Source organism: Pipra filicauda, unplaced genomic scaffold (genome assembly GCF_003945595.2).
Source record: "Pipra filicauda isolate LSUMZ 115617 unplaced genomic scaffold, ASM394559v2 scaffold101_size5749837_pilon, whole genome shotgun sequence".
In the NCBI taxonomy this organism is placed as follows: Eukaryota; Metazoa; Chordata; class Aves; order Passeriformes; family Pipridae; genus Pipra; species Pipra filicauda.
This window is the reverse complement of record NW_024103452.1, coordinates 2,771,957-2,789,373: the sequence shown is the minus strand read 5'-3', so window position 1 is coordinate 2,789,373 and position 17,417 is coordinate 2,771,957. Positions and strand designations below refer to the sequence as shown.

At 37.4% G+C, this 17,417-nt stretch overlaps 1 protein-coding gene across 3 annotated transcripts in view; it reads left to right on the top strand.

The window, feature by feature from the left end:
• The window catches only part of SEMA3C (semaphorin 3C), a 112,175-nt gene extending 97,050 nt beyond the window's left edge, over positions 1 to 15,125 (top strand). For all 3 annotated transcript variants that reach the window (XM_027729994.2, XM_027729993.2, XM_027729992.2), the window contains 6 exons: positions 2,496 to 2,584; positions 4,808 to 4,849; positions 6,128 to 6,285; positions 9,596 to 9,663; positions 12,310 to 12,440; positions 14,163 to 15,125. In XM_027729994.2, the coding sequence (XP_027585795.1) occupies positions 2,496 to 2,584; positions 4,808 to 4,849; positions 6,128 to 6,285; positions 9,596 to 9,663; positions 12,310 to 12,440; positions 14,163 to 14,576 (902 nt within the window). In that variant the 3' untranslated portion in view covers positions 14,577 to 15,125. The remainder of the gene's footprint in view (positions 1 to 2,495; positions 2,585 to 4,807; positions 4,850 to 6,127; positions 6,286 to 9,595; positions 9,664 to 12,309; positions 12,441 to 14,162) is intronic.
• Positions 15,126 to 17,417: the final 2,292 nt, after the last annotated feature.

The window sequence follows — 17,417 nt, the reverse complement described above, 5'->3', positions numbered from 1 at the left end:
TTTTAATTCTTTTATTAAGTCTCCTTTAAAACAATAGAACATTCCTTTCTGCAAGGATCTGTCCCTCATGGTATAATACTGAATCAAAGCAAATGGTAAAGTATTGAGCCAAAGGGAATGAATACTTCACTCTGTGTGTTTTGCTGGGGTGTGACACAAAATGTAGATAGGACCCTACTTTACAAATAGTAAAGGTTATTAGGACACAAGGACTTGGCGTCAGGCATTATCAGTATTTTCTGTGCCAATGCCCAGGATAAAATCTCCCCTGAGGTTCTGACTTCAGTTTAGGGCAATGTTTGAGGACTCAAGACAATTTAGGAATTTTAAATGTGTGGCATGTGCTAATGGATCATTGACATAAACCGGTTCTTCAGAGGCTCAGCAGCCTCACATTCCTTTGCAGGTAAGGTCACTGTCAACATGGTTAGTGCCCTGTATGTCAGTTGCAAAAAAACCACAAAAGGCAGTTGCAAAAAACCCACAAAGGGCTGCAGCTCCTTCCTGCACTTCTTATTAAGTGTTTTGTAATGTAGAGTCTAACGTGAGAGAAAGGGAATTGATAAAAGGGTGCAAAGAGGCAGAGGTGGACTGGACTGGAGCCGTGTGTATTTGTGAGTAGGTTTGTCCATTTAGTAGGAGCAGAAATACACACACTGTTTTCTCCTTACCTCAATGAGGGATACATCTGCAGCAGTTTAAATCTTTGGTGGGTCCTGGCAGTTAGTAAATCTCTCTCAGGTTCTCACAGCTTTGCTAATAGTGGCACCCAGGCTAGACCACAGCTGTGCTACCACAAGATTTAGTTTCAGTAAAGTTCCTTCAGAAGGAACTGGTTTATCATGCCATTGTATAATGAGAATAAATGTCTCCATAGAAAATTCTCGTGAAAAATTCATGCCTAACATGCCCTGAGCATGTACAATTGATAGCTACCTATTTTTAAGTCCTGTCAGCTTTCGGTTTCTCTTTTCCTTCTTTTCTTTAAAGACAAAATACTGCAATGTGCTCTCTGTGTGTGGTCAAGTCAGTAAATATCAATATTCTGGCTCTAAATCTTTTTTTTTTAAATAAAAATAATAATAGTTGTTGATTATGTTACTATTATTATCATTATCATTATTATTATTATTATTATCATTATATTATCATTAGATGATGATGATGATGATGTTTCCTCAGGCAAAATAAGAATATGTAACTTATTTACAGTAACCAACTTCCCCTGCAGCTCTAGCTATGGAAATTAGTCACTGACCTTAAAACAAAAGCAAAATTGCACTTTTTCAGCTTATGTTGTCTACATTATGAATTGCAAAACAGGAAATTTCCTTTCCTTGGTATCAAATTTGTAAAAATACATGTCTTGCCTATATTGTGCTGTACTAATGTTTTACTAATGGCACAGCTCTTATAAAACTTTTGATGGCCAAACAGAATCTATACCATGTGTTCTCATCCCTCAGAATCAATACTGAGCAATCTACTCAGTAGATTTAATCTACTCAGGCTAATTTCTAGGCCTTTCAGGCAAGAGGAATTCTATGTGCTGTGCTTCTTCCGAGTGAAAATACTTGTCCTTGTGATTATCCCACAGTCTTGTCTTTTCTGCCACACCAGAAATACTTCAGAGGCTGTCTCAGCCTTTAAGAGCCTTCACAGATGGACTCCTTCATCTCATATATTTTTTCCGCATAACAAATTTGGAAAACTAATCACAAATTTCCCTTTGGTCTCACTCATCACATCTACCCTGCAAAAACACTGTCAGTGCCACATCCTTTCTATTTCTTACTCCTTTGATCTGAGTGGATTTGGGAGGCTTGGAACTGTATTTTGAGAGGGCAGCTATGATATAATAGCTACTATAACTTCACCTTGCTTTTCTTTTTCACCATATGGACAAAATATTAACTCCTAGCAGTATGTAATGATTGATTATTGTTTGAATTTCCTAAGAAAACATTTTTATCTTACTGTGTTTAGGTGTAGATAGAGTTATTCTTTGGCAGGCTTACCTGTCATGTCATCAGTTATCATAGCATTTTGTTATTGAATATGAATATATATTAAATTCTGCAGTAGCTCCCTTTTACCTGTTTATATTGCTGTGTTTTACTTCAAGATCATTAGGATAGATTCTGCCTCTGTCTGTGTGCCTACAGCAACTACTACAGAAGATACTGGTTTTGACTGATCTTTTTGTACAGAATGGTAACATTAATGGTAGTACTGTAACTCCAATCTTACCACAACTTCTTCATGTTCATATATGAGAATAATACTATATATAGTATTCCTATGTAAGGAATCATCTTATTATTCTTTCTGACCCCAAACCCTCTAAATTACTGAACATTTCATATCTTTCTCCATGTCATAGTAATTGCTTTGATGGTTTCTTTTTATAATTAATAAAGGTTGATCTCCTTTTTTTCTTTCTCTCACTCCTTGGTCTCTCTTCACATGGTTTCACTTGTTCTCACATTTTCCAGATCAAGGAACTGTACAGAAAGTTGTTGTCCTACCCACGAACTTCTCTGCAAGTGGAGAACTCATTTTAGAAGAGTTGGAAGTTTTTCAGGTTTGGCTTGCTCCTACTTTTACTCTTCCAATGTGTACGTTCACACAAACACTTGTTCTAACAGACTTTGGCAAGGGCAACTGTGATTTGATAAAAGATCAAGTAAATGTGCATACTGTCAGCTTGATAAATACACAAAGAGGAATACAAAATATCCACTGTTATGAAGGCTGTGGCTAGCTGAAGTCCTTTTCTTCTATATTTCAGTTGCTTATTTTTTATATTGTTGTACTGGCTAGAAGGATTTTGATAATCACATTTTTACAAGGTCATGTTATAGTAGCTGCCAGAAGGCAACTTTTATCACTGGCATCATGTATTGAGACTGTCACTATTTACAGAAGGAATCTAAGACTTCTGTACTTTGATTATCTGATAATCTTCCTGGTTCTGAGCTGCACAATGGAACCAAATTAGTGTTGTTTTTGCTTAACTTCAGCTCTTCAAAGCCACATGCCTCTGGAGTCAAGAAAGCTATGAGCTGTGAACACAACATAAGCTGAAAAGAAACACAAGAACTGCAGAGAGAAATAAGGGAATAGCCTCTGTCAATCACTCTGGCATGTAACAGCTTGTAATAACCTAAAGAAAATGTTCTCCCTCATGTTAAAAAATCTCTTTCAAATATTTGAATGGGCTATTCATTAAACAGTAGTCTCGGGGCAAATGGTAGTATGCATCTATAAACTTAGTTAAGGGTTTTGTCATGGTCTATTTCCTTCAGGGAATACAGAAAGGAAAATTTAAGATTTTTTATCTAGGCAGAATTAACAGTTTCTTTAAGAAAAAGAATACACTCTGTGTTAACCCTCATAAAGGCACAATTAGTCTTTCTAGGCTTTTGTTGAAGATTTCCCTAGGTTACCTAAAATCATACCCTTCAGTAAAGTATTGCTAATTCCACTTACTGAAACAGATATTATATAACAAGAAGATAGGTAGGCTGAGAGGAATATTCACCCTAAACCTAGTTTCTGGGCCTCTATGCACAGACCTTTTTATCCTGAACCCTAAAAATCATGATATCATAACCCCTGCCATTGCAATCTGTGTGGCAGCGTGGTGGTATTTAGATGAGTCTCACCAAGAGAGCAGGGATGAGATCACTGGTTGTGTGCTAATAAATATTGAGAGCAGCAAAGGAGTGATTCTCTTCCAGAGTATAAGCAAGGAAAGGAGAATGTGACATTGAATCCAATGTTGGATTTGACCTTGAGTCTCCAGACGGTTCATGAAGTACTACTGCAGCTCTAAACTCCTTCAAACCTATGCCAATTCACAGGATTCGCAGCCAGATTTTCTAGTCCTGACCTCCCTGCTGTGTTGTAGTCAACTGCAATTAATCCTAGCCCAGTGTTATGGCTTTCATTTGTGACTGAACAAATGCTAAATCTTAAAGAAATGTTGAACATTTTTGTTACCATTAATTTTATCACTTGTTTGGATGAGAATAATGACTTGTATCACTTGCTTAAGGCAAGGAATGTAATAATTTCTTTTCCAGCTCTTTAGCATTTGATTTGGACACAGACACTAACTGACTGCTGTGATGACACACAGTAGTACACAGCACTGTCTGTGGAAAAGAAACATTCAAGAACACACATGCCACTTTAAATATTCTAGTAATTGATTATCTGAATTTGTATATAGGATGGTAACCAAACTGTACGTACTATAGGTAATTTGTAGGAAAAATATGTCATATTCTTATCTGCATCTTGAGCTACTGTATGATTTTTCCTTATCATTATCATCTAAGAAAAAAAATGTTTTCTTATTACACAGTTAGAGTAATGGCTTTAAAACACATTGTTCCTATATTGCTGAGATAGCACAGATGCAGGTTATTTATAAGTGTACAAAAACCTTGTTGGTGCACATTAGTAATAATAATGTGGTTGTTGAGCTGTTTTCTTCTTTTTCTTCACTAGTCCATCTCTGACAGGACTTCTTCCATCCTACATATGGCAAATCCATTGCCACACGTGATTGAGTTTAATGTCTTGTAAAACAATTAGCAAGACATTAATTGTATATATGTCATTTGTTTAGTTCTGAAAATAGCAAAAAATTAGTAGGAGTGAGTGATGCCTTTCCAGGATATGAAAATGTATGCTTTTCTTAGATAGGACTTAGGTCTTAGTGCTTTTTAAATTTTAAGGTTGGGACAGTATTAAAAAGAGAGTTCTTGACAATCTGGTTTGTAACTTTGTCTTTCAGAGTAATTCTCCTATAACAACAATGAAGATTTCATCTAAAAAGGTAAAGAAAAGTGGAATGGCTAATTAGTGCTTATTAACTGAGAAGCAAATTGACTTAAAGATGTTAGGATATCAGTTCTTGTGGAGCATACTAAATATAGGCATATTTTCCATAATGAATACAGAAAACTTGACTGACATTTGCAGGAGCTGTTTATATGCCCCAGAGCCACTAAGATAAAATTTCTATTCATTATGTATAATTTCTAAATCACTGAAAGTGTTGATTTTTTTTGTTGTTTTGTTTGGCAGTGAAGGAACCAAAAAAAGTACTAAAAGAGGAAATTTGCCCTCCCCTTGTTTTCCAAAAGTCCTAAATAGAAATTTTCCCTTGGAAGTCTGTCTGATCAATGTAAAAAGGCATTGTTGGGGCTGTTGGGTCCATGGTGCAATTGTGCACCTTTGTTCATTAATAATAAAGGATAGCAATAAGAATAACAAAAACAGCTGAAAGGATTTCTGCTGAAATGTTAACCATGCAAACTAAAAAGATGTATTCTGTGATTTCCTCAATATTCCTCAATATTCCTCAAAGATGTTCCTCAATATTTCACAAAGCTACTACTAAGTAAACATTATTCACTAAATTGAATTCAGTATAATGTTCGACTTTTATGACAAAAAGATCAAAGTAGTTTCAAGCGTTTTGTTCAAAATTAATTTATATTTTAAGAAAAATTGATTAATTTTTTTTTGAGTAAAACAGTCATTTTGGTAATAACCTATTCGCTCTGAACTTCTTTTGCAAAAGCTCTGATTTATTATGAAAGTTCATTTGGCTTATTTTTCCAAGTATATAAGGCTGTCAGAATCTGGCCCTAAGCCTCAACATAATCTCTTGGTTTTATATCTTGGAAATCTGTGCTGTGGAGAATGCAGCTTGGAACTCTGCATAATATTTATTAAAGAGACTATGTGTCGTGAAAATACTTAGTTCAAAGGCTCGAGCCAGTAATCCTCACTGAATAAGAACCAAGTTCTCAAATCTGAGCAATATTAACTTAGCCTGTCTGCCCAAGAACAGAACAATGACACTCAATGTCCAAAAATCCATTACATTCCCGAATGTTTCTAGGTGTTTTCTAGCAGGAAGGTAGAAATATTATAGGCCTGTTCAGCTGGGAGATTTCTGTTGATATTGACTTTATGTATATTAGTGGCTCCCCTCTTGGTTCTTGAATTAATTCCAGAATTAATTGAAAGGTTTTTAGGTGTGTTAGCCAAGTCTCGGGTGAAACTCCTCCACATCTGAAATAAATCTTTCCATTTCCTCCTGCAGCAACAGTTGTATGTGAGCTCAGATGAAGGGGTCACCCAGGTGTCCCTCCATCGCTGCCACATCTACGGGACCGCCTGTGCCGACTGCTGCCTGGCCCGAGATCCCTACTGCGCCTGGGATGGCAACTCCTGCTCCAGGTTTTATCCCACAGGAAAAAGGTGAGCAGTATTAAGCGGCCCTGTGAAATCTGCAAGGAGGGAAGGCTTTTGTTCTGCTGTGTGGCCTGGAGTGTTGTAGTGTGATGGAGAAGTGGGATGTCATTCCTTTCATGAGCATGTACAAACAATACCTTCATACCGATTGTGCTTGGAATTATTCATCACCTAGGATTGTATGCTGCAAGAGTGTATGATAAAGAGCTTGGCTTTTCATATTTAAAGTAATGGACAGAAAAAAAAAAAAAAAAGAAAAGGAAAAAAAATGGTTCCTAATCATAAATATTAATCCATCTGTCTCATGCACACAAAAATCAGTGAAACATTCGTTCCCTTTTTTAAATTCAGTTGCCTTCTATGGATGTAATTATGGTAGCCCTGAATACAGCTGAATATCTTTTGGGCTGTCTGAGGAATAAATTCATTAATATTTTTTTGTTCCTCATTTGCTCCTAAGTGAGAAGAATTATTGCCAGGGAACTTATAGGCAAATGTGATTTCCATGTAATGCCTACAGGTTTGGGGTTTTTGACATAAGATTTATTAAAGCAGACAGGGAAAGTGATTTGTCTTTAATTTACAACAGAGCTAATAGTCCATCTCATAATTCTTATGCAAAACAGGAGCGACTTTCCTGCTCCTAGGGGAAGCTTTTGAGAGCAGAAGGCTGTAGTGAGTTCTTGTCTTACTAAGATTTCAGTTCACATACAAATAAAGTTACAGAATACACAATGAAGTCTTACTACAGAGGAGACAAACCTTTCAGATTCATGCACTCTACAACTACATGAAAGGAGGGTGTAGCCAGGTGGGGGTCAGACTCTCCTTCCAGGTAACAAGTGAGAGGACAAGAGGAAACAGCCTCAAGTTGTGCTGGAGGAGGTTTAGATTGGATATTAGGAAAACTTTATTCAGTGAGAGGGTGAAGCATTGGAACAGGATGCCCAGGGAAGTGGTGCATTCGCTGTCCCTGGAAGCATTTAAAAAACACATAGATGTGGTGCTTAGGGACATGGTTTAGTGGTGAACTTGGCAGTGCTGAGTTAATGGTTGGACTCCATGATCTTAGAGGTCTTTTCCAACCCAGATGGTTCCATGATTCTATTCTATGGTTCCATGCCAGAGCTTTACCTACTGTGTGTCACAGTGCTCACTGCCTGCACCTGAGCTGCATATGCAGAAGGCCACAAATACAGTTACCGGGTTTTACTCCTGTATCCTCATGGAGGGAGACAGGCAAAGCTTGGATCTGCTCCAGTGATCCAAACAGCTGATAACAATGTCATCCCCTGGGATTAAAGACAATTGTTTTTTGTCATTGCAGTTTTCTTGACTCATTCCTTATTTGAGATTACAAAGTAAAGCCCAACCTGGCCATGTAGCAATTGGTAAAGTACATGCAGTTTTTACTGCTTTCTTTCAGCCACAACTCTGCAAACTGATTGTTTTCTTCCATAGAACAAAGGTCAGAAGATGGGGGGGGAGGAGAGAAAAGAAAAATCCCCAAGTCTCAGACCACCTTAGTCCTACACTAACATAGCTGCTGAAAGGTACAAGGAGCAGTCGGATATACCCAGCCTCTGCAGTTTCCAGTGGATGCCTTGCCATCCCCATTATATACACCCACCCGCGGTTATTTCCACTGGGGCTTGCTTTCACGCTGACATTTTGTTTGCAGTTTTTATATCAAACCAAAATAAACCCCTAAAACTGTCTGGAAAAAAGTTTGGTTTTCATATGTGAAGGAAATTTATCTAACAAGACAGAGTATGAAGGAGAAAACATTGGTGATTAGAGCCAAATCCTGTAGTCTAGACAGTAGTTTCTGCTGCATGCATTTGCTTATTTCCTTCTTTTGACACTTCTGTCTCCCGTGAATTACTGTAGTTCCTCATCCAACATTGATTTATCCCCAAACTCCTGATAGTATTAGCTTAATTTTCTAACCACCACTTCTTTTTTTTTTATAAATATCAAACTGTAAATTTACATTCTCAGAAGTGCTTAATGCAAATGACATGCCATTTCTGACACTGTGGAGCAGCTCACAGTAGTAGCACAGGAATCCTGACATTTACTCAGAAATTCTCCATTGCCTCCTTTGACTCACATAAATACTTTACAAGGATTAAAAACCCAAGGCATAGCATGAAATATTTTTGATGGTAAACATCAAAACTATACTTGGAATGTCAGAAATTACTCCTTTGAAACATTACCTTTCAAATGTTTCCTTTTCAAACAATACAGTGAAGGATCAGGTGACAGAGGATTATAAGCACTGTCTCTGGGTGTTTGTGCACTACCTGGAATAATGTGGCCATAGAGGCATCACCCTTCACTCAGTGGTACTGCAGCTCCTGGGGCTTTTTCTGGTTTTGGGTCCTGATAGCCCGTAGTGCAATGGTTCAGAATACAGTTGTCACATATCACAGCAACATCCAGTTGCAACAACCTCTCACAAATATATTTTTCAAGTTTATAAATACTGAACTACCTTACAGAATATTTAGCAAAGAAAATAATTTATCTTAAGATTAAAAAATTTGTGTACCAGCTTTTCATGCACTGAATTCTGTGCGCTGTGAACTCCTAGCTGAGGACTGAAATGCCAGTATTCCCAGTCCCAGTAAGCTCCCTAGACAATTTGGTACAGAATTATGATTTTGCATCAGTCATCCAGATAATATGATAAAGTCTCCATTTAGAAGTATTCTGATACTTACTGAGTTCTATTTTGGAAATAGTCGCATCCCTCAAGTAAATAACAGAATGGAATCTTAGTTCTCCACCATTCTGGATGAACACTTCAGTCACTCTGCTGCCAAGGTGGCTACAGGCTCCAAAAATATGGTGCCTGCTAAAACTAGGGAGGGAGCATGCCCTATATCATAATTTTCTGCTGGTACATTAGGGTATGAGCACTATGACTCTCATGCATCTCATTCTTAGGTGCTTGCCTTTATGAAGAGCTCCAGCTGGGGCTTCTGGCTTTGAATGTTAGGTCTTCATGAGTGAACAGATGTCTTTTTCATGTATCACTTCTAGTCCTTCCAACTCTATACCTCCATTGGAAAACTACTTTACCTACCAAAACTACAACCATTTTATAAACTTCAACAAACTGATTCTTCACTTATACAGTATCTCCACTCCAGCAAGCCTGCCAAGAGTAAAGCACACTCACAGTAGGTAATGAACTAACCCTAACAGTTGATCTAGTAAAAAAAAAATAAAATCCAAAAATAAAAAAGTGTTTATTTGCAGTGTAGTTATCTTGGAATAACATTTTTTTTTTTACAAAATACTGCAGGAGGAGTCGCAGGCAAGATGTGAGACATGGAAACCCTCTGACTCAGTGCCGAGGTTTCAACCTGAAAGGTACTACAATTTAGAGATCCTCATGCTATATAAAGAACCTTTGTGTGATTCATCATAACTCACATTATCTGTGTGGTTTACTGGTAAAGCATAATTATTTTCCAAGTCCAAGTTTTGGGTTGGTTTGGTTTCAGCATCTTTTCTTGCAGTTGCATGAAACTTGCATATATAGAATATATAGAATATATATAGAATGATGAACCATGAAATACATAGTTCATCATACTCAAAATGAGAAGTTGGCCATATATGCCATCAGACCAGGGGCACACATCAGAGAATTATGCTCCTTTCACTTCTGCTTATGATCCTGAATCTTGAAGTACATTCTCATCCGTACCACTGGAGACCAAATAATAGACCTGACTGTAAATTTTTTACTGATTTTTTTTTTTTTAATAGAAGAGCAATGTTTTAAGAATTACCTGTGAAAAAAGTTCCATTAATAATAATTCCACTGAAACGGTCTCCACGGGGTCTCAGAAAAATGTCCTGGATCAAAAAAGACCACAGCAGTCAGTCGGGTGTAGATTCCTCAGCTCAAATGGGTCTTTCCCCATGATTCAGTATTAGGTCATTTATATGAAACTGAGTAGCTTGAACAGGTAACTACAAAAGCTGACCCCAGCATTAGAATATGCACCTGAGCTCTGAGAGATCCATACTGAAGTAACTTGAGCTGTGTATCCTCCCTTGCAGGCATGTGCTGTGACCTCCCACCCATTGTCTGTCCCAAGGGTGGGTGTCTTCTCATTCCATGTGGAAAATGTGAGAATGTCAACTCTGCCTTCTGGGCTGAAGGGAAACAAATGTTTCAACCTTGACAGTCTTGGAAAACAGGTTTCTTGTTTTCCAACCACTTTTTTGATGTGGATGTATTTATAGATTTATGTGTTTTAGCAACTTTATAAAGGATGTCTCGGTGACAGAAGTGGGATATAGCATAGGTAGATGGCAGTTGTTTCCCTGGTGGAAAACAAGATAAAAAGAAACAGCAATTCAGACTATTTCAAAATATAATGAGGGCCATTTATAGCAAAACTACTATGTTTGGGGGAAAAAATGAAATCTGTCTACAGGACAAAAGAGCAGAGAGACAGGCAATAGCAAGAAATCTTCCAAGTTCATAGAGAACCATAATGTTGAATCAAAGCCTTTAAACACGGTAGGTTCTGTGCCTTAGCCCTCTAAGCATGTATAAACTCAATAATTTTGGCATATTGTAATTTTTAAATACACCATCATGAACTAAGGATCTTGTATGATTGCTTTTCAAATGTCTGTTTAATATTGTTATGCTTGTGTTAGCCCTTATGGCCATTAAAGAAATGCATTTGTGTTCTCTCAATCTTTTTCTCAGCATGTACAAGTTGTAGTAGTATAGAGTAAGCAGAACATTAGATATATATTGATCAATTAAACAGAGAAAATTGTCTGTCTGTGGTACACCTAGTTCCAGTATACATAAAAGTAATATTGTGGTACACCTGTGATTCTCCACAGCTACAGATAGGTCAGCCCACAGATAAGTTATTTCGTGGCTTATGGCCTTTGAATACAAAATATTTCTGCGTTATTCTGCTGAAGTTAAAATTGGTTTTGGTACAATATCATAAATGTGCTAAAAAGTTTGAAGGACTAGAACCAGGCAGTCTCCTTCCTTTAGTAGAATAGATTTTAATTTCACATATCAGTTGATGAAAGTAGCTGAAAAGAATGGGAGATAAAGTAGAGTCTGAGGAAAACCAGTCTTAGGACTGTTCAAAAACAGAGTCAGATTTTAGACATGTAACCTCTAGGTATTTGCACTTCTCATATTATTTGGTGTCCATTGCTCCTTTCTCAAAAAAAAAAAAATTGTATTTCATTTATGAAGCAAGCTTTTAAATCTGGAGGTATTTTGTTTTCAGAACAAATAATATGATTTGGGCCAAGCAATAAGCACCTAAAAGTTTCTGTCAGTGACTGCCAATTGTTCACCCATCGAGACTATAAAGGGACACAACAAGTCTAAACGATGACATATGCTCAGCACTTGCCCAGGTGTTACTGGAGTGCTATAAATCTGTCTTTCTCTCTGTTGCTGGCCTGTCTACGTATTCATCACATTTAAGATTGAGAGCCAAGTCCCTTCCTTGTGTTGGAAGAGAAGCAGAAGAGCGGGAGCCCAGCCTGCTCTCTCTCTCTTCCCTGTGATGCTGCTCGCAGCTGGAGTAGCTGGAGATTTCTTTAGGGCATGCTGCTCTATTTTGGTCATACAAGCATATTCCCTCAACTCATTGTTAATGGTGAAGTGTGAAGAAATATATTAAATGCTTCATTCTCCTTTGGAATAGTGGAGAATGAAATAATTTCAGAGAAAAATATCCCTGGGCTCAGCTACCCCATCAGCAAGGCTTACCAGGATACAGGTATCCTAATTTCTCAGAACAGACCATGTCACTCTAAAAACATTGGTACTTGGAACTGAATGTGCTTCTTCACATTCCATTTATTTTCTTTGAAAATTTTTTCCCTTAAATTACTTATTATTGGCCAATATCAGAATCGGACATACTTCATTTTGTCTGTATTGCAAACAGCTACCTGTTTTCTACATTAAATCACCATTCACAGTATCCTGACCTGTTTTCTTTTTTTTTCTAGCATACAGAAATGCTGCAGAAATAGTTCAGTACGGAGTGAAAAACAACACCACCTTTCTGGAATGCACACCTAAATCTCCTCAGGCTTCTATTAAGTGGCTGCTACAGAAAGACAATGACAGGAGGAAAGAGGTGAGTAATGTGAGCAGTAGCTCTGAGAGGATCCTCAGTCAGCATCACATTCCCTCCCCAGACAAAGGGAGGGGACAGTTTGTGTTTTCACCAGGCAGTCTGGCTATAGTGAAGCTGGAGAACTTGTGTGGATGCAGGACAGTGACCAGCATTGACTCATATGAATAAGAGCAGACTCTTCAGTATAGCTGGGACTTCATCCTCAGCCCCAGTGGTTTCTATCAGATCAAAACAGCTATCAGAAAATTAAAGAATTTTTCCCTCTCACCTTACTAATTGCAAGCTGAAGGTTTGCAGCACTCAGAACAACTTCTTGATCTAAGGAAATAGGCAGAAAAGCAATAACTGGCATAAAGTTCAGGAAGAAGTCAGCATGGAGTAGCCCCTCTGTGCTATTGAAGAGATAAAAGGCAAAAGTGGGAGAAATGTGAAAGGTTTCTTTAGCAGGAAACTAGTCCAGGGTAAGAACACGTATTGACAAAAGCATTTCCTCACCATGGTGCAATCACATTTTCCATTACCACAGTCTCTATGGCTCTCGAGTTTCAGTACTGTAATATACAGTATGATTGTTTATGGGGAATGTACCTTCCTTAAGTAATTTAAAAGGGGAAAAAATCCATTTCAAATCCAAGGCAGTTACTATATGAATAAAAAGAAACATCTTTCAAAAGGAACCATTAAGTAATGTGGTGTCTTTTGATAGGTTATAAATAGTGAAAAGCATTATTCTCCTATCAGGCCATTTTGCAAAAACAGAGGGGACTTAGAAGCCTCTCAGTGAGTTTTCTCACTCTTCAAAGACTCAAGCCATGTGCTGGCAATAGGTGCAGTTCTTTAACCCTTTGCTTCAACAGAACATCTCCCTTTTTTGTTCTTATATTCAATAACTGAATTAGAATCAATGCAGTTTCAAATAGCAACAGGCAAACTAAAGCAGTCAAAGGGTTAATTAAATTTCAAGCCCTCATATTTCTGGAAATCCTCCACAATGCCTACAAAATTTTACAATAGAATAATACTATAATAAGTGAAGCAAGAGTATTAGGTATAATGCAAAGTGCAGTAGCAAAATAGAAAAATCATTCACAAAAATACTAGCATCAGTTTTCTTTCATAATGGGTTGAACTAGACATTTTTACTTCACAGCTGATATGCAAAAGGACATCTGCACAGTCATTTATTTTGGATGATAACTCAACAAGCTATGGTAACTTGCTTCTTTCAGATCATGTGACCGTCTCCTGGGACTGTTCAGAGTCTGAAGCCAGAAAGAACACAGGAGAGTAGAATTGCTTTTGGTTTCCAATGAGCCAAGTCCAAGCTGAGGCTACTGCGATGATAATTTTTATACCAGGCTATAGCCTCTGAAAAGCAGATAAGAGTTCTTCAGAAGTTAGCCCCAGGAACCTGCTCAAAGTCAAAATATTTAATGAGAAGCCACTTTGTGCTCAATGCCAAATGAACCCTCCAGTCCTGCACTGAGTCTCAGCAGCAATCTCTGATGCTGGAAGAGACATTCTCAGGGGTGTAATTCTGGCAAATAAAAGTTCATTTCTTCAACTCTGCTATTTGAACATTATGAAAACATATATATATATAAATATATAGCAACTTTTAAGAAAGGAAGTCGTGTTTGAAGTGAAACTTACCAAAAGGTCCAATACTATATTGTTCCATAACATTCCCTAAGAAGTTCCTTCTGTCTTTCTGCTCTTCAGGTCAAGCTGAATGAGAGGATCATAGCTACTGAGCAAGGACTCCTCATTCGCTCTGTGCAGGACAGTGACCGGGGGCTTTACCACTGCATCGCGACGGAGAACAGCTTCAAGCAGACCTTGGCAAAGATCAACTTCAAGGTGTTGGATTCAGAGATGGTGGCCGTCATGACTGACAAGTGGTCCCCTTGGGCCTGGGCCAGCTCAGTGCGAGCACTGCAGTTCCACCCAAAGGACTTTGTGGGAGCTTTCAGCCACTCCGAGATGCAGATGATTAACCAGTACTGCAAAGACAGCAGACAGCCAAGTCAGCAGAGGGAAGAATCCCAGAAGATGAGAGGTGACTACAGCAAACTGAAGGCCCTCATCAATAGCAGGAAAAGTAGAAATAGAAGGAATCAATTACCTGGATCTTAATTTTATTTTATAGTAATAGGTATCTTTCTCCTCACTGTAGGGGGCTTATATTTGTCTGTTGAGAACAAATTTGAGCAAATATGATAAAAAAATTAAATGAAAAGCCAACAAGCCTTGGAAAAGATCTCTCTCCCAATGAAATGCAGTGTAACTTATCTAAAGAAAATAACTTAGAGCATTTTTTTTCCTAGATGCTTACTGACACTAGGCTGGGCTCTGTCCTAGACGCAGAACTGGGTATTCATCTTAAACCAGATTCATCTTTAACATCTCAGTATTTAATTAAAGCTGACTAAAAATTTTTCACCTCTGGAACTGTACCAGCTAGAATGGTGGTGAAAGAATCTGGGGTAAGATGTATCTCAAAGTAGGGTGGTACTAGGATTTCTTGCACTGCATTTAAGAACATGAGTTTCTTCTTGTTTACTGCTCAATATTGGGTTTACAGCTTTCACTCATTGTCTAAATCATGTGAATGCATGCTGATAGGAAGCAAATAAAGTATAGTAGAAATGTTTCATTCATTCAGAGGTCAAATGAAGGAACAAATAGAAGAAAAACAAAGACTTTATCAAAGGAAGCACTGATTATTGTGCATAGTATGAGTTGTAATAAATTAGTGAGATCTGGAATGTAACTTAAAATATCTCTGCTCATATTGATTTTTATTAAAATAGGGTATCCTATAACACTACGTAGCTTTATAAGCAGCACAAAGGTACCAAGAGAATGTTCATTATACACAGAATTTTGAAAAACACCTAAGTGACTTAGGTATTTCAGCTATTTTTCAAACAGATTACACTCCAATTTTTTTGCAAAGGACAGAATGTAGGTATACTGTCTAGTGTTTACTCAGAAATGAAAATCATAGATTATTTTTATTCTGTTCCATGATTAAATTGGAGCTGGTTCTGCAATGTGGAAACAAGTCATAAGTATCTTAGAAAAATTTAAAACATTATTTTTTCAACTGTTTTCTCAAAGTTGCAAATATTTTAACTAGAATTTTTTAATTAAACCATTCCCATTTTCTAGTCTTTGTACCCTTTTTCTTTTCCATCTTATTTTCCCAATTTCTTCCTGCTTTCAGTTCTCTGCTGAAAAGCAGATCAGGAAAAGAAAAAAAAAAAAAAAAAAAGAATGAGGGAAAAACAAAACTGAAAAATGGGTTTGGGTCAAAAACCAAAAGAAATCTTTTGCTTAAGAAGCATCTGTCAGGTCTAATGAAGTAAGTTTTGTTAAAATTTGGGTGAATGTGCATCAAGCCATCCTAAGAAAAACAATCACCTTTTTTTTTTTTGAGCAACACTAATGCCAAAAAACAGGGACAGATCATCGATCATTTTACTATGTAAGAGTGTTCTGGAAGCCACTGCGTCTGTTTGAAGCATTAAAAATGTGTGAGTACCTTAGAAAAATTATGATTATTTATGATACTATTCAAAAATACAAACTGATGTTCGGCTCAAGACTGAGCTATGTTAAGTTAAAATTCTACTTCTATTAGAATACTCTGGGAGTAACTCTACAAGCCATGGGGTTTTGTGCCCAAAGATCTGGTAATGGAAGTAACACTGGTATTTACCTGGTATCACTTAGATGTGTCACTTTATCACCACCTGATGCAGAATAGCTGGGAAATGGGCCCTGATCTAACCACTTAAACATTGTTTCTGAATCCCTTTGATGCTGGTGGGAGCCCTTTGAATTTAATTTGTTATTATTGCTTGCATCAAAAAACATGGCAGTGCCAGCCTGCTCATATATTGCTATCTAGTTAAGTGCTTTCCTTAATCAAGGCCTAAATGCATATTTCAGCAATATTTAGCCACTGGTAACTAAGGACCTTCTTATGGAAATTGTCACGGAATTTTGACTTCAGCGAGCTTGGATTTGGCACCAAGACCTGGCAAAGCAGACTCTGGAGAAAAAAAACAAAAACAAAAACAAAAAGAAAAAAAACCTGAAATGGGTGAGAGAAAATAAGGGTTTGGTTGGGTCTGGGTTTTTTTGCCAGCTGACTTTTGGTACAGCACACTGCTTTCTTTTTTTTTTTTTTTCCTGAGGATGACTGACTTCTGAAGTATGTAAGTGACAAACCAAAAATCGAGTGCCATGAAATAGAACTACCTCCTGGAATGACACTAGTGCATATTCTCTGTATGCTGCCATGCCCTTCCTATTTTCCCAGCAGATTCACTGCAGAGTTAGTGTGATACTAATGTCTATTGTGAGGCTCATAATTGCTTCCAGATGGAATACAGTGATTAATAGGTATTTAAGGGTACAATTTGCCCTGTAAGTGGTTAGGTACAGTGATAGTTTAATAGGCCCCCATTAGGCCTCAGAAATTACAGTTACACTGTTTTCTAATAGAATATTGGCAATAAGGGATTCCATTAAAACAATCAGCATAGCTCAGAGTTTCATATGATTATAAAATAATATTTTTAAAGCTGCTTCATATACCATTATTATGGTATGACTGTTTAAGGGATTATACTTAAGCTAACAGTTTTTCCTGCTGCATGAGAACGTCAGTATATATATATATATATATATATATATATATAATAAGCTTCTGTCAGTGCGTAACTGGTCCAAGCTCCCATGCTTTAGGAACCTTCCCCATGTATAGAGTAGTCTGGAGCCAGATGCTCAGCTGGTATAAACTAATGTAACTTCCTTGCTGTCCATTTAGCTACTGTGGTTGATACCAGCTGAGGGTTTGGCCTTAAGTGTACAGAATAGACAAACTGCAATTTTTATTTGTTTAAAGTAGCCCCTCTACTGTAGGTAACACCAAAACTTAAGACTGTAATATTATTTGTGCTATTT